This window comes from Acyrthosiphon pisum, chromosome A1 (assembly GCF_005508785.2).
Source record: "Acyrthosiphon pisum isolate AL4f chromosome A1, pea_aphid_22Mar2018_4r6ur, whole genome shotgun sequence".
Taxonomy (NCBI): Eukaryota; Metazoa; Arthropoda; class Insecta; order Hemiptera; family Aphididae; genus Acyrthosiphon; species Acyrthosiphon pisum.
In genome coordinates, this window is record NC_042494.1 from 118784638 (window position 1) to 118808120 (window position 23483).

Consider the following 23483-nt stretch of genomic DNA (forward strand, 5'->3'; position numbering starts at 1 on the left):
ATGACCTTTTCGACTACTGAAAAACGAATGCTATGACCGGCCAAATCTAAGGGACATTTTTAACATGTGTGATAGAAGGTAGTCTGAATGCACATTGACAAAATAAATATTTTTACAACCAAGTAGAAAACAAAATCTTTAACGCTAATCAATACACTTCTGTGTAACTATGAAACTATGTTACTGTGGCCAAGTCATTTCTATAAGTGACAAGATCAAATTATAGATTGTAGATACTAGGTACCATCATCATATGGGATAACGAAACAATAATTATTATATTAAATGCCATGATAATACAATCATTAAAATGTATCACTATAACGCACAATTTAAGATATACAGATTACTCAACAGAGCATTATTTTTATTCCCACTGTTTATCCTCGATTACGGCCAGTGAGAAGTGCACCTAGATCCCAATTAATGTAGTTAAACAAAGTATATTTTTTGGGGATATCTCTCTTGACTAGTTTCTATACGCCGTTGAGTAACCTATATATCTTAAATTGTGATATAACCGTATACATTAACATTAAAATACTAAGAAAATATTCAGGACTGACATATTTTGATCGTTATAATCTATTTCCACTGTATAGAAATAGTTTAATGCGACTTTTATATTTTTATAAGATGAAGGAACACTGAAAAAGCTGGTTATTATTTAGTGAATTAATTCAATAATATTACCAGGAGTTAAATCATCTTCACTTAATGGTTGTCGGTTAAATGGATCTGTTTGTGAATTTAACAAATGACGAATTATAACTGGTCGATCCATGATTTTTCCACTACTCGGTAATGTTACTGGATCATCCATCAAAGTATCCATCAATGGATCTGAAATTTAAGAACGCTTATGAGTACTTTGAAACTTGAAAAATACCTTCTATAATACCTCTAAACTCATCAGGAGCATCATTAAAATCAACTTCTTTTTTAATATTCTGAATAGATACTTCGTTTGCCTTAATAGCCAAACTTTGAAATTGCATTGCTTCTATTTTTGATGAATTTAAAACTCTTAACATTCGGTTTGCTGCATCTTCAAATAGTTCTATTCTAAATGATCGCTAAATTGTTTTAAAAAATCATTAATTAAGTACTAAAAAAAAATGTTTGGTTTATCAAAAAATTACTTCATCAGCAGCAATAGCTGCAGCAAACTCTTCACAATCCAAATGTAAGTAAATGTCAATTAATTGCTTAAGCAATCGCCTAGGCTCCCAGCCATAGTTTTCTGGTGTTTTGACTTTTAAATTTTTACATTTAGGACCACACAATTGCTGTAAATTGAAATTCAACATTGCTGTAAGCCGATTCACTAATTCAGGTCGCATAAATGGTTCTTTGATATCCTTTGTAAGATAATGGAACATATCTACAGTCTCTTGCGCCAAAGTTAAATAGGAACTAAAAAATCATAATAATGGCATTAGTGGATTACTTTAAAATTGAAACAATTTTCACGAACCGGCATTGTCGTTCATCAGCTGAAAGCTGTCTATGACGAGATAGTTGAATATCGTCAGGCAGATTATTCCAGGTAAATGTATCTGCCATTTGTTCTTGTACTTCATGGATACGCTTTAAAGATTCCAAACTCTCATCCAACAAGAATGTTGTGTCATTTATCAACATATTCACAAATTTCACAAATTGTATCCCGGTCCTATCATGGGTAATTTAAAAAAAATACATATATATTATAAGGATACTTAAAAGTTTTATTTTTATCATGTTATACTTGGATTCTGCAATAACTGAACTTCTATGCATAGGGCTTTCCCACATACTTTTGAGGATTAAACTTATATGGTAGCGTATAGTGAACTTATCATAAAATTCGGAACTGGCTCCAGTAGATTCAATTACTATAAATAATAAAAATAAACGGTTTAAAAACATTTAAAATTTTTATATTAATTAATATAAACTACTAAATTATACCTGTGTAAAATTTCATTAAAGCAGAAGGAAGGTGAGAGACTGAAAGTGGATGACTCATCATCATATTATTTAATACTTCAGTCTTTGGCTGAATACTTGGATTTAATACAAACAAAACTTCAATGAGCTTTGCTATGAGGTAAGGATTTTTAAAAGCAGCCGGAGAACAAATACAAACAAGAATCCATGTCAACAATTTATCAAAAAACTTGAATTCAATTGCTTTGGGAGCATATCTAAAATCAAATACCAATATAATATAATAGCTTTATTATTTATAGTACATTAAATACTAAATAGAATCACTTACTGCAGAATAAATAATAGGAAGTCTGCAATATCTTCAACAAACCATTCAGGAGTGGCAGCTAATATAGTTGGAACTTCAGCAGGGAACTTTATATCAGTATTTGGTACAAATTGGTAACCTTGAAGAAGAGACATCATAAACTCAGCAACCGTTGAATAAAATACAATACAACGCGTTATAAGAGATGGATCGTATAACACTATTTCTCCACATGATTTACTCTTTAATAGTTTCTACAAAATCACGAATGTTAATAATTTACATTGATATCAAGTTTGGACAGAATAAAAATATTATGTTACTTTTAGCTGTATTCTCCATTTCTTCAGTAATTCTTTATTTCTAGTAACTAATATGGGATTACCCTTCCATTCAGATTCTGAATTTGTTATTTCGTCAATCTACAATATTTAATAAATCAAAGCATTATCTGAGATATTTTAACATTTAAAGTAAAAATTAAAATTTATTGCAATTACCAATTTTTGAAGATCTCTTACAGTTCTATATCTCCTAGTATGTTTATTGAACGATGGTATTAAAGCTACATGATGACAATATAATGTTAAAAACCAACATTGAGTGGAAAACTTAGCTTCTTTAAAAGGTGGTACTAAACATAAAAAAAAATAAAAATAAATTCAATGATTTAGATATGTAATTTGTAATCGTACATTTTGAGATCCAATCAGCAGCTTCTTGAGATGAAAATTTCAGTCTTGTATCTGATGATAAGTCAATTAATGAATCTGTGGATTTAAACATGTACATTGGATCTACTTTATCCAATTTGATCTAAAAATTATAACGTTGTTTAAAAGTACTGATACAATTTAGTAAATATTTCATCGATTACCTTCACTGATAACTCTTGTAAAGCAGTTAGTAAATTCAACATGAAACCATCACCAGCAATTGTACGCTCGTCTACACGCATTTTGCAACGTTTCTCATTATATGATAACATTTTAGAAATATAATCCAATGTTGTTTCTCGTGAACACGGATTTACTACTAAACTATACACAATTTTGTTCAATTCGTTCTAAAAAATAATAATCCCAAGTATATTAAAATATTTATTTAATTTTGATAATTGTTTAAAGTTTTTTCTAAAACCAAAATCATCAATTATTGTTATTTGTATAAGCCAAATATATTGAAGTATACCCAGAGGTATATTTAAATATAGGACCGCCTATGGATAAAGAGTTTGCTACTAAATTACTAATTAGTGTACGAACAGATAATGTAGTGACCAGAGACTAGTAAGTTATTACTAAATAAGTTAAGAACAAATGCCATCAATATCTCCACGTTTCAAGTACACTCAGTTAGTATCTAATTAGTATAAGATTTATATTTTATACAATATGTATAAACATGTCATGATTGTCATGTATTATAGATGATCTAGATTCAAGTACACTCAGTTAGTATCTAATTAGTATAAGATTTATATTTTATACAATATGTATAAACATGTCATGATTGTCATGTATTATAGATGATCTAGATTCTACACAAATTGCCTTGAGTAAAACGTATTGAAAAACAATTTAGAAAATAATGAAGGGGTAATTTCAACTCATTTATTTCAATAAATTTATGATTTCAAAAATTGTATTTTCAACAACTAGGTATTTAAATAGAGATTATGTAGATTATCAGTGGTCACTGGTCAGTACTATTTAGTATTTTAAATAAACAGTTAAGTATTTTATTTGGTTTTTTTTTAATGAAATGAGGACAAGTTGTTCATTAGTTTTAAATGAAAATTTCATTACAAGTGTAAATTTAGTTTAGACAAAAATGTATTTCTATTACACTGAGATTGAAAAATTCAAAAGGAATGATATAACAATAATTATTTAAACATATCAGGAAATGATGTAAAACAATAGTTTAGAAGGAGTATTAAAAACAATTTTTTTAGAATCACCCTTAAAAGTCTATTCAGATAATAAATAAAATAAAAATATAACTTATTTGGTGGTACATTCCCAACATTTCACTAATTGTATTACTTACACGAGTAGCTTGTAATTCTTGTCTAAGAGTTGTAATTAACCCAGTTTTGTCCGCTATCGTAGTAAAATTTAATAATTTGTCAATTACTTTGGGATCATCTTCAGCAAATAATGAAACTGAAAGAAACGGTCCTAAATATGATGTATGAGATAGTTCACGACCACCACTTGGAGTTACATGATTTGGCATAAACTGTTTCTAAAAATATTAACATACATTTTTTTAAATAATACATATTACACACTTTTAACACTTGGACTTACTAATTTAACTATTAAAGTACATATAGGTAAATTATTCTTAGATGCAAACAAATGCAAAGAAGATAGTTCACTAAGTACTTCAATGGGTTTACGATGTGTAGAGCCTACAAAACTAGCAGTTTGCATTAAACGGTGTAGATGTTGTAATATTGGAATAAAAATCTAAAAAAAAAAAGTATGACTTTTTATGGAAAACAATTAACCTAAATATTGATTGCTTACTTTTTCTAATAAGTCTTGATTCAATGCTGCACGATTTAATATTTCATTAATAAAACCTCTAGGTACTTTTCCCTTCATCAGAAATTGTGTAATGGGGGAATATATTGGTTGCATATTTCGAACCCATTCTCTGTCATCTAAAATCCATACTTGAGTTATCAACATAATACAATGGCTTACACACTGTGATCGTAAGTTGGTTAATACTTTAGAAACTTTAGGAGTGCTACTTCTCTGTAAACGGTAAAAATAGTTAAATTAGTACTAATAATAAAATTGCAAAAAATATTTTTTACTTTAGGATATTGTCGTTTTTCTTCTTCAACACGATCATAACAATCAAACAAATATTTTAATCCTGCAGCTGTAAATGAATTTTCAGTATATTCTTGTTTATCATTTGCCTGAGAAACCTTGGATTTATTTACAACTAAGCTAAGAGCTTCTTGAATAGCCATGCTAATAATATTCTAAAATAAATAAATACAAGTTAAATAATTTGGCACAATATAAATATTATGTTTTATGTTTTTGGACCTTTACAAATGATTGTTACTATTTACAATAAATTAACGGACAGGTATCATTATACATACTGGTATTTCAAAAGGCTCATAATTCTGCTTTTTTTCATTTTCCATATAAGCTGCGACTTCTGGCAAAAATAAACCTTTACTTTCATCACTCCAAGATACATCCAACACTTTTAAAACTATAACAAAGGTTATATCTTCTTTGGGAATATTCTAAAAAAAAAAATTATAAAATTATAGAAACTTATAAAAATATATATATATTTTTTTTTAATTACCACTGGTAATTCCAATGGTCTTTTTCTTGTGATGCTTTCTTGAAAATTAGATTCCTTAGGTTCATCAACTTCCATATTCTCAAAGCCTGAATCCTCTTCTGGGGTAATAATTGAGGATGGTCCAGGGGCTTTAATTGGAGAAGCAATATTATTTTTGATCTCCACATCAGTATTGCTGTTTTCAACTTCCATAGGTAAATCTTTTGAATCAGTTTTTATTGGCTGTGTAGCAAATGTTATTCTTGTGGGCACTGCAATAAGTAAATGAAAATATTTTATTCTAGGATAATTTATTGTGTTCAAATAATTTATGTTACATTGTGGAATCTGCTGTGGAATAACATCAGATACTGCTGGTGTTGGTGTAGGAACTCTTGTTGTAGTTACAGCAGCTAAACGTGCTAAGCGACGTCTCCTTATCTGTAACAAAAAGTAATATTGATCTTGAGCATAGATGCAAATAGCGAGGAAATTCACTCCACTCAACTACAATTAATCAACCAATATATCAGCTATGCCTTACATTTTTAAAAAGAAAAAATTACATAAAACAAAAACATGTTTATAAAATTACATACAATAATGAAAAATAAATACGTAATAATATATTTTATTTATTTCATAACATAACATACCAAAGCGTCTAGTCTATAATACAAATCATCAATAGTCCAATTCATTAACAAAGAAAAAATTGTTTTATTTTATTTTTAAATATTTATATGAATAAAATCCCCTTTATTTAATTCTGAACATGAGCCTCTGATCTTGTAAAGCTAGGTCTATGGTCATTGATCTGTACCATAAATAATGATTTTTATAATACTTTCTTAATTGTAATAGAGTGAGCCTATTCAGTGCTCATGCACTCAAATCATAAAAATCTCTAATGCACAAATAAAACCTTTTACTTAAATATGTATAGGTAATTTGTTCAATATAATTACAAAGTTATTTATTTGACAGGCGCAATCTAATAGCTTATCTCGCAATTTACGATTAATTTTTCAAATAATATAGGTTAGTTTTTTATTATAAACATTTGTTTATAGCAAATATTTCTAGAATAATTATTGTTGAAAATACCTAACAAACAATTTTTTTAACAATCCAATTAAATATAATTTATTGTTAAATTCTGTTTTAATGCAATAACACACTCTGAAGGTCTAAAATATTTTAAACATCTATATTATTTATTTATTAAAATACTTTTTATGCATTCATAAAATGTTTAAACACTAATAATGATAAATTGCATACTTTTCATAAATATGCAAGTATGTTATTATGATTACATAATTCAGGCCTGTAAGTATTTGTAATCATAAGCACTTAAAATTTCATAAATACTGAATAATTATACTAGGTATTAAATTAATTATTGTGAATTAAATCACACAAAGCCAAAATAAATCATCGGTAGGTAATACAAAGGGTAAACTTTTGGGGAACAGACATCAAGCTAGGATTGCAATAGAATACTCGACGATTGTTTAGAGAATAATTTCTCGATAGTTCAAATTTGTCACTGCAAAATGTTAGGTATCTAATATTATGATTGAGTACACACCACTATACAGAATCATTTACGACTTGCGTGCACTGTGCAATACATATATATGAGGTACCACTAGGCACAGTTAGTTATAAGTATTAAACCGTAACAAATATTTCTTACCTCTTCAGGAGTTAAGCCACTCATAACTAAGTGTTTATTGACTTTCTATAGTTTATATGTTTAGTATATATGTTGTTGATGGATAACAAAGCACCAACAATGGTTAATAATGACTGGGAAGAACGTGTAAGGTCGATCGTGTCCACAGTACAATGCGACTGGGTGGCGTAGATCGATGTTTTGTGTGCAAACACTGAAAACTGCAAAGTTGTATACTAGTATGGTTGTATAGGTTTTAAAAAATAAACGAAATGGATAAAAACCTCAAAGAAAAATACTAATCATCGCGGAGTGTCTCACCAAAACAGATGTTTTTACAAGCTCCGTGTGTCTGGGAAATTTGAAGAAGGGAGTGCAATGAGGTCGCTGACTCAGCGTCTCAATCTGCGAAGTGTGAACACAATCATCAAGAAATAATATCAGGCGGCTCATCCGCCGTCGCTACGTTCATCCCTGTCAGCCACTGTTATCTCCTATTCTCCTATCGGGGCCCGATCGGCTTATCGCTTATCTCCGCATGTTTCTAGCTGAATAACAATATTCATATCTATCTTTATTTTATTTTTCTTATAATTTAATTCTTTTACGGTTTTACTCGATAAAGGCATAAAGTTACAAAACGTGGATGTATCGTACATCCTATTTTAACTTTCTACATAAACCTAATTACTAGTTTATAACATTGTATTGTCTTTTTGTAGTAACACAGGTAAGGTAATTGTTATCCCGTTTCGGTGCCGGTGGTCAATTGTCAATTTTCGTAATTACTTATAAGCAAATCCACATTGAATATGTTATTAACTATTAGCAAGTTGACCTGCAAAATAAAACCACTATTGAATTATGTGAGTATTGCAACTACAAAAAAAATGTTAAGGGCTCTGGAGCGTATTTAATTCTAAGGAGTAAAAACTAGGCATTTTATATTTCTGTTTATGTGGGTCTTGTGTATGTGTTGAAAGTAAATGAACATTAGTTTGTGTAATTCGTAGTACTGATCACGTTTTATAGGGGCATCATAGTGACCGGGATGTATGTCTGTAATTTTACCTACGCGCATGCACATGTCACCAAATATTGCTTTATAAAATGACAAACATTTTTTTTCAAAAAATACTACCTCTGACTTCAATCACTACGCTCAGTAGGATGTTCCTATTTTAATTTTCAAAGCAGATTTGAATTCTCCTCTAAATTTACTATGCTTTGACTGTCGTACACTTTTCATATTCTATATCAATGTATTTAAATTTGAATTATGAATATGTTCTATTTTTACTTTTTTTGTTGGTAAATTTCTAAGTAAAAAAAAATAAAAATCAGAAAAATGAAATTGTCAAAGCATAGATAATTTAGTGACAAATTCAAATTTGCTTTCAAAATTAATATCGGAACATTATATTGGGCGTAGTGTTTGAAGTCGTGAGCTATGTTTTTGACCAAAAATTAATCACGCTCCAGCCCCCTTAAGAATACAATTCACCTAACAGTAATTATTAATAATTGCTATCGGCTATACCATCCAGTGGCATACACAGAAATTTCAACAGGAGGTGTTTTATTAAAAAAATATGGATAGATATTGAAATATTTTTGTATTTATTTTTATTTAACTACGTATAGAATAAAAATACCTAAGGGGGAGGGGATGAAATACCCAATCCCTACCCGTGTGTGTATGCCACTGGGCTATCCTCAACCAAGTAACAATCAAATTCTCACGTGAATCCTTTTTAATTTCATTATTTAACCAAACATTTCAGTTTTGAATTTTAAATACTATATATAATAGACTTGTATAGTTGTAATATTAACATTTTTAAGCAACACAAAAAAAGATAAAACATCCTTCATTTATTTTAACTAAAAGTTATCATTACATTAAAAGAAAGTTATTTATACAAAAGTTGTTATTGAATTATACATTTTAAAAAGTTCCTAGTAGGTATTATAGTACTTTTAAGTATTATTATTTTTTTAGTTGATTTATAAATGTTTGTACACAGTTTATAATGCTAAGCACATATCTTATTGTCTTACTCACCTTGTTCCAGGCAGGAGCGTAATTTAGAGTAAAATTATGGGGTACTACGCATTTTTTTTACTAAATTCCCTTACAGATTTCACCCTGTCTGATAAATTGACTTATCTGTAATAAAAACTACTATTTGTTTCAAAAAGAATAATACATTTGTTATGCAAACAATTTACAACCAAATTATACCTATATTAACAATTTTGGTCATTATAATGCTCTACAAGTGTTAACAAACCAGATATTTTTATTTTTTTATTTAAATTTTTTAAACTACTGAACATTTAGAACTTCTAAAATTTTGTTCAATTTTGGTGTTCTATCATCAAATTTGGACTGATTTAGGAGTATGTTGGACAACAAAAGGAAAATGGTTCAAATAAATGGAGTTACCAGGGATAAATTAATTTTTATAAATTATAGAGATCCTCAAGGTAGTATTTTCGGTCCAATTCTATTTATCCTATATATACAATATTTGTAGTTTAGATATTGATGGACTTATCATCACATATGCTGATGACACATGTCTCCTCTTCTCGGGAGCCTACTGGAATGAGGTTTATATAAAAGTAGCAAAAGAATTTTAAAAAGTTATAGAGTTTATAAATTATAGGGACTAGGAAGTTATCAATAAACTATAATAAAACAATGTTTATGAATTTCACGATTAATAACAAAGAAGAACTTTTTGATGATTTAATGATACATTTTTGTGACAGTAATAATTTGTGCAATGGTAAATTATGTAAAACATTATCGACGGCTAACAATTGTCATTCTCAAGTCTTAGCAATAAAAATTTAAAATTTTAGGTAAGCATTTTTAACAAATATTTTTTTTTTTTAATTCCAGTAATAATTACTTGAATAACCTTGTATTAAATGTTGAAATCTAAGGTATGAATATTAAACATTTTAAGAATTATTAATTGTAAAACAATTTGTAAATAATCGTTATTTTGGCAAAATTCATCAAAATTTGTACTTAAAATAATAATAAAAAATTATCGTGAATTCTCTCTGAATGTTTTTAAGAATCTGGTTAAAACAGCTTAGGAGGAACCTTATTTTACGATTTTAAGCTTTTTGATCGAGCAAACAACTTTTTATTGACCATTATAAAAAAAAACTAAAACAAAATAGAAAATTTAATTATAAATAAAAATTATAAAATTAATTTAATTTAAAAAAACTTCATTCATTCCTCCGCTCAGAACCTATAATTTAAAATAATAATATTTAAAATAGATAATTAAAATGTATATAAATAGTATAATTATACACTAATCAATCCTTAAATAAGTAGATGGGCTCAACAATTATTTAATATTTGTAGTATAATTTTAAATTTAAATTTTAGTTTTTACAACATGAAGTTAGGTATTAATTAATAATAATTGTTATCGTATCAAAAAGAAAGTTAATGCAAGTTAATCGTATGACCTCTATAACCATAGAACAATAACGTAACTTAACTATACAATTAATAATAAAGATACTTAAATTAGGTAAACGGCGTTTACTTGTCAAAAATTATAAACCTTTTATTAGACTTTCTGTGATAATTTATTATCGTGATAAGTGACTAACATTTTTTTACAATGTAACAAAAGTATTTTGCCGCGCACTTATAAATAAACCATCTATTATTTTTTTATCGCAATTGGGCCTTATCGTTAATTCAAACCGGAGTTCAAACGGATGTATCCACCAATTTGGTTTATACGTCCATTGGTATTATTCAGAAATGGCTGATACGTTCATACGATGGTGCATACGTTCGATTTATTTTATACCTTTTAATTGAATTGTCAAAAAGGCGGATACGGCTAAAAGAAATATTTAAATAACTTAAGGATGGTCGTAGCTAGAACCACTAGAGTGGGCTCATTCGATGTATTTTTTTTTGCTCCTTAATAATATATTGCTATGGCGGATACGTCCGAAGTGGTGGATACGGCCGTTTGCCTATTAGCCGTCGTTATGTAGTCTCAAGTATTTGGTTTAACTATTGATCACAAATAAGGATATCTTAATTTGTGCTATTGATAAACACATGAGGTGGAATCTGCATGTGAAAAACTTAGTAATGTGTCTTCGTATTTTATAGCTTTTATAAGTTACGCAAGATGTACCAATGCAAGTAATTTGTACAGTATATTTAGCACTATACCAATCAATAATACAATATGGACTGTTAATTTGGGGAGGTCTCTTAGCTAATGCTCTGAAATCACTATTAATACATCAAAGACAAATAGTTTGTATATGTTTACATAAATCTTATCTCAAAGGTTCGACTATTACAAATTTCAAATTATTTAATATACTACCAGTGGATTTATTACTGAGAAACCTTCTGATTTGTGTAATCACTAATTGCTGGTGAGGGTGGCAGAATTTAACAAATTAAAGTAACATTAACCAATGCATTGTGACAATATAAACCGTTTAAATAATTTTTACTTATGCAAAATAAGTGTTTGTGTAGAAAAAACCATCTATGTATATATATAGTATTACAAAATCAATTCATCTATATTCTATATTCCTTATTCCAACCATAATTTTTTTAAAATAGAAAAAAACAGATAGTTATTGAAAGTTTTATTTATTAATTTATAAATATTATTTCAGAGAGTTTATTCTAAGAAAATAGATGAAATACTACCAAAAAACTTATTAGAAGACATCTATACAGCGTCACAACAAAAGCAACTGGGTGTAATTTATGATAAAAGGCCATTTAAAATTACATTAGAGAAAGACAAAAAGTATAATTGGTGTTCTTGCGGTATGAGTCGACAACAGGTATGCACGGATTTATGTATAAACTTAATGCATTAATAACTTAAATTAAAATAACATACTGTAAAATTCTAACATTATTATTAAGAAAAAAAAATATATTTTATGTATTTAATATTTAATTTTAGCCGTTTTGTGATGGTACTCATAAAAATCAAAAACTCCGAATAACAATGAAACCAGTTAGAGTTCAAGTAGCTGAAACCAAAGAATATTGGCTATGCAATTGTAAACAAACATCGCATCGACCATTTTGTGATGGCACACATAGAGAACAACACATACAAGATGCAATTAAGAAATATTAATTACTGGTTTTTTGTATATTTTATAAGATATAGTTTCTTTTGTTTTGGGCACATATTTTCAAGTGGAAAAAACATAGTTTTTGAAAGAATTGTTTTAAAAAAATTGTGCTATACTAACACTATTTGTTTTGTTTTTCAATGTATTTTTATCTTAACTCTTAAGGTAACTATAAAATAATAGTGATTTAACTTTTGGCCACACAATAAGTTATAATAATATAAAAACAAAATTATAGCAATTAATTAAACTCTAAAAAAGATGTAAAAAATAAAGTACATTCATTTCAAACCTGTAGTAATATATAGTGTTTAAAGCAAGCATTGCCGAATACAAAACTAGCGTTAAATAATAATACTTAGCACACTATATATATTGTTTGTTTCAAAATGGAAGAAATTTAAAATTATAATTTATTCAATGGCTTTTGATAAAAACTCAATAAAACGTTTGCCATATTGTTCTGGATCGCATGTTGATATGCCATCCACATTTGATCCGTGCTTCAATGTTTTAGCTGCTTTGGCTGCCTGCTTTTTTACGCCATAATGTGTAAGTACATCAATCAATGCAATGAAATAAATTTCTCGTACAGGTGCACCTAAATTGTATTAAATAAATGAAGTAATGATTATTTACTGTTTAGTCACAATAACAAAAAAATTATCACGTATAAAATTACCTTCACTACTTGGTATGGCATATATATCGAGATCAGGTATTATAGCGGCTGCATCATACTGACAGAGACTTGTATCACGGGCTAATAAACTATGCGGTGAATCTGGAGGTGTATTTGCCCAGGTCACTGTATTTCCAGCACCCTCACTGTCTTCAGCATCTTCGTCTTCTTCTTCTGCATTAACATCTCCAGTCCCACTAGCAATTGCCTCTTCCCTTTCACGTTCTGCGCGAGTACAATCATGTATGCCTAGCAACAGGCTATAGTCCATTAAATGTAAACCCGTCAAAAACTAGAATACAAAAGTCATATGTTATACACTTGTGGAAATTTATAACATTAATATGACACTCACATCAACATCTGCTCCTAATGTTTCTAATAACTTGTCTTTTGCTTCATCTCCAATATATATTTTTGTACGCTCTTTGACAAAATCATTGTCTTTGTATGTTGGTAAGTCTTTTTCCTTCTCCTTATCTGAAGCTTCTCTATCTACTGTGGAACCTTTGAGATCAAATTTTCTAAAAATAAAAATACATTTTTAAGCTCTTAATATTTACTTTATTATAATTTTGAATATTTCATATTAAAAAAGTAAAAACATAAATTTAAAAAATGAAAATTTATTCAAAAACCAGAACTTGAATACTTGTCTATTATCTTAAAATGAGGTAGTAATGTATTATTATTAATATTTTCTATAATAACTATATTATTTTTAATAATAATAAAGTTATTTTGAATATAATTTAGTTAGCTTATTTTACTTTAGCCTCCCAAAAGTGTTTTGATAAATGAAAAATAAAAATACCTAATTAATTACCAATGACAAAGTCAATAGATAATCTGGTTAAAATTGATTAAGAAAATGCTTGTGATCAAAAATCACATAGTACATCATGATTAGTATTGTGAAATATTACTAAAACTTTTGCAGAAGCACTCTTCTCATCATTGAAACTCATAAAAAATAAGATAAGAATGAGTACACTAAAATATTGTTTCTCAAATTTAAAAGTATTTAATATTGTAGCCTTTCTGATTAGAAAATACTCAATTTACAAAAATAGGTAATTATGTGATATCTGACCCATATAATACTAGACATAAGAAATTAAAACTCGAGATATACCAATGCTGATAGCTATATATAACTTCCATACAATGCAACTATCAATATTATTAATTATTATGATGTATTTAATAATTTGTTTACAAAAAATGGTTTTATGAATTGCATCTAAAGTACTTAATACTAAATAATAAATATTAAATACCAATGGGTCATATCTCCATGCTATTATTTGATATTATGCCAACATTTAACATTTAAACTACAATCCTTTAAAATGTCAGCAAAAGCTGCTATGATTATAGACCAGAACCCTAAACTGTTTTTATTTTATATAGTGCACACATGAATTACACATAAAAACATTGAATTTTAACAACACAGATGTCTACCTTTAATGCGTTAAAATGAATTAAAATCTTTAATGATTAATTGTATTAATTTATTATAGTATTATTGAATTAATTAATGTCATTATATACTAATAAGTAGCACACCAATAAGGGTGAAGGGGAAACAGGTCTAAATTACCCCTCTCCAATAAAAATGTAAGCTATTGAAATTGGATAATGGCTAATTATGAACAATAGACAAATAACTTACTTAAAAGAAATTTAAAATTTGTCAAAAACACAAATTTATATTAATATTTATAACATCCAATAACAATAATTTATAGGTAAGACATTTGATAATAAATAATAATTATTTGTACGATGTTATTAAAATAATAAATAATTATTATTTTACATATTTAAAGATGCTATTCAAATAAAATATGTTATACTTATGTGTGGCCAAATGATTGCTAAACACATTTCTCATGGCTACGACATAATGTTCATCACCGTCAACAGTCAAGCGATACATTCCCAAGTATTGAGGAAGAAGAGTTTTTCCATGTCTCTCTACTACATACTAAAAACAAAGTTTAAATTAAACCATAATATAGTGTATCCATTAATTACTTACAGGATGATAATGTTTTAAAAATGAGTGCATTCTTTCAACTTCTTCACTTGTTAATGTTTTAATGATGAATAGTTTGTCATACGAATAATAAAATCCTGCATTACTTTTGCCTGTAGCATCTGCTGAAACGGGTTGTGATCTGAAAGGAAAAAATAAATACAAAATACCTTATAAATTTAAATATATAAATTAAACCAAATGTGTCATATCAGTTTTTAAATTTTTGGTGCCAAAATGTTTGCAAGTCATTTTAAAATTTCAACAACAAAGGAATGCTATTTCTTTATTATTATATATTAACACTGACTCAATATTGGATTTAAGATACATATTGGTGCTTTCATTTTATTTTTAGCAGGCCTAAAAAACCCAAACAAATGACACACCTGGATTAAACCTTCAAATTAATACATTTTATTGTTAAATAAACTGAAAAAGGTTATTAGTAAATTAAATTAGGTTAGGTACATATTTTAATTTTCAACTATACAAATTAGTAATTATTTACTTATTAATCAAAGTAAATGCATTAGCACAACAAATAATTGCCTATTAAGATGTGAGTAGTATATACTGGATACAATAGTAGTAGATCAACAATAAAAAGACAATTATTTATCATAAAAATAAAAAAAAATTATAGAGAATGTTACTATAAAAGAGTTTTCCTGAATTTCAATGAAATACACTTTATACAATTTTACTGCATTTAAGTAGTAAAAAAATACAAAATATATTCTTTAGCATAATTGTTATTCAGCCTTTAAATTTTTTATTTACATCATAAGAAGAAATACAGGTATTCACATAAATTTCAGGAAGAGCTCAAATTAAATATTTTTAACTATCCAATACATAAAGGAACACACTTTGTTAGTCCTCATTCGTATACCTTCTTTTAATTTCAGAATAATTAACTTTCAATTTCTTAGGCTTATAGTTAGCTGTTTCCATATGTAAATTAGGAGTAGTCAAGGATCTCCTGTTGTACATCATAATAGATTTGCTTTGACTTTTGCGACAACAGTAGCTGCTTTCCTCAGAGAACCTTATATTGTGCCAAAAACAATTTCATTATAGAAAAATTTGTAACAATTAAAATAGAAAATGAAATGTCACAGATATGGAGAAATTAATACCAAATAGTAAATCCTAAATATTTATAGACTAACACAATCTAATATATATAATATATATGCACAACAATTACATTCATAATTGATTTTAAATATTTTACATAAATATACAACTATACACCATTAAAAGTATCATCTACACTGGGGATAAAGTAATGAATAAACTCACTATATTTTCTGTGATCTCATATTGATTAAGGAATTGTATACTTTTGAAGCATAATATCAAAACCAAACTATCATTAATATAAATTAAATACATTATACTTATTCAGCAAATAATAATAATAATTACCTTAGTGAATAAATAATTAAATATTTTAAATTAATTAATATAAATGATTACCTTGTCATTGACTCTTTGTAATCCAAATCATCAATACCAAAACGTTCCCTCAGATTACGAAACACCAATGGACAGTATTCTTTGATTTTAAAATGACTAGGCATATTCTCTCTTTAAATAAATATAAACATGATTTAGGTATATCAAAAATTATATTTCAAATATGAATAAATACTAACTTGTTAAACAAATGGTTGTCGACTTTGACTTTAGAATATGCTCGAAAATCATCAGGAAGTAGCATCACTGGTATTGTTACATGGCTCAATTCATTAATCTATAAAATTTAAATGATTGATTTAAACATTTACTTACATTAATTTTTATAATTATCAATTAAATTATTAAACCCAATATTATCAATAATATTATGTAAGTAAATAATGTAAATATAAAAGTTATAAAAGTAATTACAGCCAGGGGTGATTTGTAATGGGGTGTAAACATGTTATACATACAAGCCGTGGCATGGTTAACATTTATAAACAATGATGTACAGTAGTGGTTCCTAACCTTTTTAGTTGTGCGGGCCGCCAATTATATAAAAATAACTTTTAGACCTTAGGCTAATATACGCGTATAAAATAAAAACACATAAATCAGACGATAGAAGAAATATAGACGTGTATAAAATCATATAAAAATCTCGATTTTAAGTCAATTAAAATTTGTTGACCATTGGCGTAGACTCGACCAGCCTAGTACCACATTGCCAGCCCAAAAGTTGGGAAAAGCTGATGTACACCATACATTTCATTACCTACCCACACTTAATCCTCTTAATATTATATATAATAGATATAATTATTAAAAAAATTGTAAATATTTGCTACAATGTATCCAACCACTCCACCCCCTCACAAAAAAAAATGTTTGGTGTCATAAAACACCGTTCACCATGCCACTGTATCTGTATAAGATATTTAAATAAATTTTTGAGTTTTTTTTTCTAGCTATAAATTGAATTTATTTTCATAGATTTTTGTCAACTATATCAAGTACATACTAAATAGGCATTCAGGTGTCCTTCTAGGTAAGCATTAATTTTAATGTTTTCATATACATCATACTTTTTTGTTGTATTATTGATTTTAATTTATGTAATATCACTGATTATTATTAAATTACAAAACATAATACTTATATATATTATTAAATGTATTTTGAGTTAAAACTGATACTGAAACTAATGTTATTGAACATTAAGTAGGCATTAATTTAAAACACCCAAGACATAAAAACGATCACAATTACCTATAGATTATTTTTAATAACAACTTATAAGATTTTTAATTGTAGTTGCAATAGTAATAATAAAAATAGTATACAGACAATGCTGCCAGCTTAAATTAATGAGGAATCAAAAGTTTTGAATTATAATAAATGCTAAATTAATATTCATGTTCAAAATAGTGTGATTCCAAAATGAATGTCGTAGAAAAATATAGGTTGATAAAAATGTAACAGTCTAGTAATGCTTAAGGAATTGTTTGATTGTGTTGTATATTTGTTTTTAATTAATGCTCATTGCTTCTAATGGAAATTCTGATTTCAATTATTTATCATTAGTCCATTAAATGTTTGACTATAATATATATGGTTTTTGTTTATTATTTTCTATTCTAGGGCTATATCTCCTAGACATTTTTAAGTATCTTATAAACCTACTATAGAACTATTATATTATACAATACAATAAAATGTATCAAGTCGAAAATATTTAAGTTGTAAAAAAAACATATAATTTACAATAGCTCAAAAAAAACTTTAAATTGAATATAATAAATAATAATACAATATTAAATCAAAAATATACTTGGATTATTTTTGTATGGGTTTGTTGCATGGTACATCAAGTAGAAAAGCTTTCTAACTTTCAACATATGCATGTAAATAAATAACAGACATAATTAGCCCAAAATATACCATCAAAAATAGAATATAATAAAGCTATTAGTAGTATAAAGTATAAATAGTATAAAGTATAAACCTATTCGCCATCCTATGGTACAGACTTATATATAAATATTTTTGAAAACATAAGTTGTTTATTATAATTTAATTATTTAACCATAAATTAACACAGTGAAAATAGAAAACTTAAAGTTATAATAAAGTTTGTACTTGCTTCCAACTGCAAAAATGTCCTCATATTAACCTCTATATTTTAGATAAACAATACAATATTTTGGATCTATACATAATAATATATTATTATATAGAATATAGTATGATACTTATTATATAATTGTATTATTTTGAACATTCATACATTTTTTAATAACTATTCAAATAAATAGTAATTGAAATAGACGTTATATTTGTAAACATATATCTTTATAATATTATTATACCTAGGTAATACTTAATAATTAATATAATGATATCATAAACATTTTGTTGTTAAATATTAATATTTAATAATGGTATTGTTCCTACCAACATAAAGTGTTTGCAGGGTTGGGCAAGATACTCAAAAAAAAGTATCATGATACATGCATTTAGTGTATCAAGATACAAGGTACAAGATACATGGTGAATTTAGAAAAGATACAAGATACATGATACTTTTATATTTCTAATCAAATTTTATTTACTATTTAACTTAAAACGTCTATACATAATTCACTATACTGCCAATACATAAATACTTATAAAGTCATAATTATATTAAATAATACAATAAGTCAATTGGTACACATTATAAATGTATAAGTTTATAACTAATACAGTACCTAATACATTTTATACCAGTATCATGCATCTTTTTTTGCCAAAAGATACAAGATACTTTTGTTGTAAAAACGAGTGTAAAAATGAGTACTGAATAGTGCCAAAACGTTTGAAAAATTAATTTTTCTTAAAGGTAATCAATATTTTGTTCATAACAACAACATTTAATTTGAAAACTAACCTTAATTTTTATATTTATTTTTGATCAGAAGTCCATAACCAGTTATAATTAAGATGAAATTTTTATGCAATTTATTAATTTTGGTGTATTCATATTATATACTGATGTATTAGGTACTGTATTAGTTATAAACTTATAAATTTACAATGTGTACCAATTGACTTATTGTATTATTTAATATAATTATGACTTTATAAATATTTATGTATTGACAGTATAGTGAATTATGTATAGACGTTTTAAGTTTAATAGTAAATAAAATTTGATTAGAAATATAAAAGTATCACATATCTAAGGATCTTTGATACATGTATCATGTATCTTGTATGTTGATACACTAAATGCATGTATCATGTACATGATACTTTTTTTGAGTATCATGCCCAACCCTGTCAGTATATAATATGAATACACCAAAATTTATAAATTGCATAAAAATTACATCTTAATTATAACTGGTTATGGACTTCTGGTCAAAAATTAATATAAAAATTAAGGTTAGTTTTAAAATTAAATGTTGTTTTTAGGAATAAAATATTGATTTTACCTTTAAGAAAAATTAATTTTTCAAACGTTTTGGCACTATTCAGTACACATTTTTACAACAAAAGTATCTTATATCTTTTGGCAAAAAAAGATACAAGATACTGGTATAAAATTTATCATGAAACATGATACTTGATACTTTAAAATTATGTATCATGATACAAGATACAAGATACAATTGTATCTTTGATACTGCCCAACCCTGAGTGTTTGTTACATAAAATAAGATACCTAACATAAGTAATGATAACTATGATAAACAATGTAAGGCAATAACCTTATAGGCTATAGAAACTAGAAAGGTATTGTAATTTGTAAATAATTATCATAGTTTTACTTCACGTAAAAAAGATTTTTTTAAATCATAATTTGTGAGTATTGAACAATTACAATATTGTACATATTTGCATAGTACTATGATATTCTTATTATGCATAATTATTTAAATTTTTGCATATAAGGTAATAACAAAAAAACTATATGTTTTAAAGGTTTCTAATTCCTAGTTAATAATCAAACAAAAAATTTTAAAGACAATAAAAATAGATTGCACTTTTAAAGCATTATAATATTATATAAAGTCATAAAGTAAAGGTTAGGTTATAATATAATATAATCTATATGTGATTCAAGGTATAAAACACAGAGAAGAAAGAGAGAAAGTTTACATCAAATTTATAATTATATTATAATTTACAGGTAAGTATAATATTAATATATGACATAAGTCTCTTATTCAATATCTACCTATTTGAATAATTAAATGACAAATAAAAATTAGGAAAGCAGTAGGAGTAAACTGTAAAGTGTACCTTGTCATTGAGTAAGTCACTGTAAGAATATGTTTAGTTGGAATTTATTGATAAAATGTTATACGATATATTGTTATAAATGCATACGAACATTATAATATGTTGTTTTTTCTACAACAACAAATGTCTGTAGACAGAAATAATACATATCATTGTAAAATCAATCAATACATTCATCGCTCCACTCAAAATCTAAAAATATTTTTTCGGTTAGAATATTAAATTTAATGATGAGCATGAATAATTTTAGAAGATTGGACTTTGGTTATCTGACTACTCAGTAATCATCTTTATTTATATTTAATTACTTTGCCATAACCCTTTTGTTTTTAGATGTATGATGTATTACTCATTAGCCAATACACATGACTGATTAGCAAATAGCAATTTCATTATTCTAAAAGGGAAATAGGTAATCATATTCCATGCATAAAATATTAAAACCTAAAAATATGAAGTAATAATCTTTTACATGACAACATAATTCATTCTCAAAAGAAAAGTATCCTGGCTATATCCATAGTTTAATATAGATATTAAACAACACACATTTAAATACAACTAAGACAGTATAATCTGGAGCAGGTTGACAAGAACACATAGATTCTATAATTTTAAATCCAAAAATGTATATGGTATATCTGATTAGTTTATTTTACATTGGTTTTTAATGGATTGGGATTTTGGGAGTCTTGAATGATTAGCCTCTTTAACTCCCTTTTAATGTCACCAATGACTATACCACAGAATAGACGAAATTTCATCTATTCTGTGACTATACTGTGATCAAACTACACGATTAATTTTGTTTCTAAAAAACCCAAAATTTTAGGTATATATAGGCAAATGTTTTTAAAGTAATTAATAAAATATCACATATAGTAATACAAAATAATCTATATTAATTATTTATTAACTCAAATTGTTAGATATATGATAGATATCATCGATCAAGCATCTTTTTTTTTTAAATTGTTTAGGTACCTACATACATTTAATATGCCTATAATGTACTGTTAGTGTATAGGTACCTATACTTTGTCTCAAAAGAGAATAATCAGACGGTCATCCAATATACTCATCAGTGTTCACATCAACTACTTGGTGTTAGTGTGATTACTTGATTCTCAACACACCAATCGAATCATACGTGATATGCGAAAAGTGATTGTTCTCTTTTGAGACAGAGTATACTTCAAAATAATTGTTTTTTCATTGAGAATACAAAATATTTATATGGCTATAATCTCTCTATGATATATAACCTACTATAGTTTTATAAAATGTTCTAATACCTACAAATAAAAAGTAAAATTGAAATTACATTAATTTTAATGAACTCAAAATAGAGTATATACTTCTATAATTAAATAAATGTTCAAGTATCTAACTGGCTAACTCAATAATCTACACAATATAAAGATTGTATTTTCAATAATTTTACTTATTGTTGTAATGTTTACTAATAAATCTAATTAAAAAATAAACTTAATATATAATTAAAAATGATAAGTAATGTTAATAGATACAATTATAACATATAGACAAATTAAATCAATATGAATAATCAACCACATATTCATTAATATCTAGGAAGACAAATGTCAAATACTAAAATACCTATGATTAAACTGTTTTTGATATGAATATAATACAATTTTCACTTTATTTTAATTTGTTCAATTGAAAATCCTTGAAAATATTTTTAATAGCTTCCTCCTTTCCCTCATTAAAATTATTCTTTGATTCAACTACATACCTAGCAATACATTTTGTGCACTTCATAACAGTAAAAAATTAGGTGGGACGGTACCTACTTAACTAAATTTTTCAAGAGCTACAATATTTAAGAAAAATTCAGAAATAAATATAAATAGGTACCTATAGAATTAATATAAAAACCATCAGAAAAAATATAAAAAACCATCAGAAAAGATGGGAGTTAACCCAATAATAATATTACTATGTACAATAAATCGGATATTATAATAATTATAAGTTAAAATGTATACATACAGTATGATTCACACCCCACATGAGAACAGACAGCAGAGGCTCATTGGCACGGAACAACTTAACCTTCTGTCTCTTCACTCCAATGTGTTTCTTCTTCAGCTTGCTGAGTCCACCTTGTACTACGCTCATAGTTATTCCGAGTTATTACGGCAAATGAATAATAACAGAGCTTGAATTGTAAGCGTTGAATGTCAAGTACTAGAAATCGGGACAAAATGTGACGGATCCCAAGTTGCTCGTACTAACTAGTAGACATTTCAACGTCACGATTATACTGCATATAAATGTTAAAGGTCCGCATTAGAAGACTTTCATTTGAATTTGTCGATAATTTTCTATTTTAAATGACCTGTTAACTATTACGTTGTGCGATAGAAAAATGTTAACACTTAACAATAATAATTTAAGCACTAAACACTAAACAGCTAAATTACAGTTCTACACGACGGCCGACAGTCGACAGTCATTACTTTATCAATTAATTATCATAATGAAACCGTGGATCAATAAACATCAAATTCCTTTTCTTCATGAAAACAGCGATAACGCTTATCTCTTACTT

At 26.7% G+C, this 23483-nt stretch overlaps 3 protein-coding genes across 6 annotated transcripts in view; 1 reads left to right on the forward strand and 2 right to left on the reverse strand.

Moving 5' to 3' along the window:
* The window catches only part of LOC100162398 (ubiquitin conjugation factor E4 B), an 8793-nt gene extending 1103 nt beyond the window's left edge, over positions 1-7690 (reverse strand). Inside the window, exons 1-20 of one of the 3 annotated variants that reach the window (XM_008183568.3) lie at positions 7572-7690; positions 7272-7471; positions 5908-6010; positions 5591-5841; positions 5376-5525; positions 5076-5249; positions 4780-5013; positions 4558-4719; positions 4295-4492; positions 3120-3308; positions 2938-3058; positions 2743-2876; positions 2566-2664; positions 2264-2496; positions 1954-2189; positions 1751-1877; positions 1478-1675; positions 1143-1416; positions 902-1076; positions 694-843 (exon numbers count right to left, since the gene is read on the reverse strand). In XM_008183568.3, the coding sequence (XP_008181790.1) occupies positions 694-843; positions 902-1076; positions 1143-1416; positions 1478-1675; positions 1751-1877; positions 1954-2189; positions 2264-2496; positions 2566-2664; positions 2743-2876; positions 2938-3058; positions 3120-3308; positions 4295-4492; positions 4558-4719; positions 4780-5013; positions 5076-5249; positions 5376-5525; positions 5591-5841; positions 5908-6010; positions 7272-7295 (3232 nt within the window). In that variant the 5' untranslated portion in view covers positions 7296-7471; positions 7572-7690. Of the gene's footprint in view, positions 1-693; positions 844-901; positions 1077-1142; positions 1417-1477; positions 1676-1750; positions 1878-1953; positions 2190-2263; positions 2497-2565; positions 2665-2742; positions 2877-2937; positions 3059-3119; positions 3309-4294; positions 4493-4557; positions 4720-4779; positions 5014-5075; positions 5250-5375; positions 5526-5590; positions 5842-5907; positions 6011-7271 lie in introns of all 3 variants that reach the window. The other 2 variants (XM_008183567.3, XM_029488136.1) reach the window with 2 other exon arrangements.
* Positions 7691-7840: 150 nt separating this feature from the next.
* On the forward strand, positions 7841-12791 carry LOC100168558 (CDGSH iron-sulfur domain-containing protein 3, mitochondrial-like). The gene is made up of 3 exons (NM_001162320.2): positions 7841-8116; positions 11946-12119; positions 12245-12791. The coding sequence occupies exons 1-3, from the start codon at positions 8063-8065 to the stop codon at positions 12422-12424; spliced, it is 408 nt and encodes a 135-aa protein (NP_001155792.1). The 5' UTR covers positions 7841-8062; the 3' UTR covers positions 12425-12791.
* Positions 12411-23407, reverse strand: LOC100164484 (phosphatidylinositol 5-phosphate 4-kinase type-2 alpha). Of its 2 annotated transcripts, XM_003243630.3 has the most exons (9): positions 22922-23407; positions 16813-16910; positions 16634-16744; positions 16044-16199; positions 15152-15290; positions 14967-15097; positions 13460-13628; positions 13105-13396; positions 12411-13023 (listed from the first exon to the last, which is right to left on the reverse strand). In XM_003243630.3, the coding sequence occupies exons 1-9, from the start codon at positions 23048-23050 to the stop codon at positions 12836-12838; spliced, it is 1413 nt and encodes a 470-aa protein (XP_003243678.1). In that variant the 5' UTR covers positions 23051-23407; the 3' UTR covers positions 12411-12835. The 2 variants fall into 2 exon arrangements, with proteins under 2 accessions (XP_003243678.1, XP_001943744.2); XM_001943709.4 differs by lacking the exon at positions 16044-16199.
* Positions 23408-23483: the final 76 nt, after the last annotated feature.

Coding starts and splice junctions, on each gene's coding strand:
- LOC100168558 (NM_001162320.2), top strand. CDS start 8,063: ATGTTATTAACTATTAGCAAGTTGACCTGCAAAATAAAACCACTATTG. Junction 8,117..11,945: donor TAAAACCACTATTGAATTAT/GTGAGTATTGCA, acceptor ATATTATTTCAG/AGAGTTTATTCTAAGAAAAT. Junction 12,120..12,244: donor GCGGTATGAGTCGACAACAG/GTATGCACGGAT, acceptor ATTTAATTTTAG/CCGTTTTGTGATGGTACTCA.
- LOC100164484 (XM_003243630.3), bottom strand. CDS start 23,050: ATGAGCGTAGTACAAGGTGGACTCAGCAAGCTGAAGAAGAAACACATT. Junction 16,911..22,921: donor TGTGGGGTGTGAATCATACT/GTATGTATACAT, acceptor TAAATTTTATAG/ATTAATGAATTGAGCCATGT. Junction 16,745..16,812: donor GACAACCATTTGTTTAACAA/GTTAGTATTTAT, acceptor ATTTATTTAAAG/AGAGAATATGCCTAGTCATT.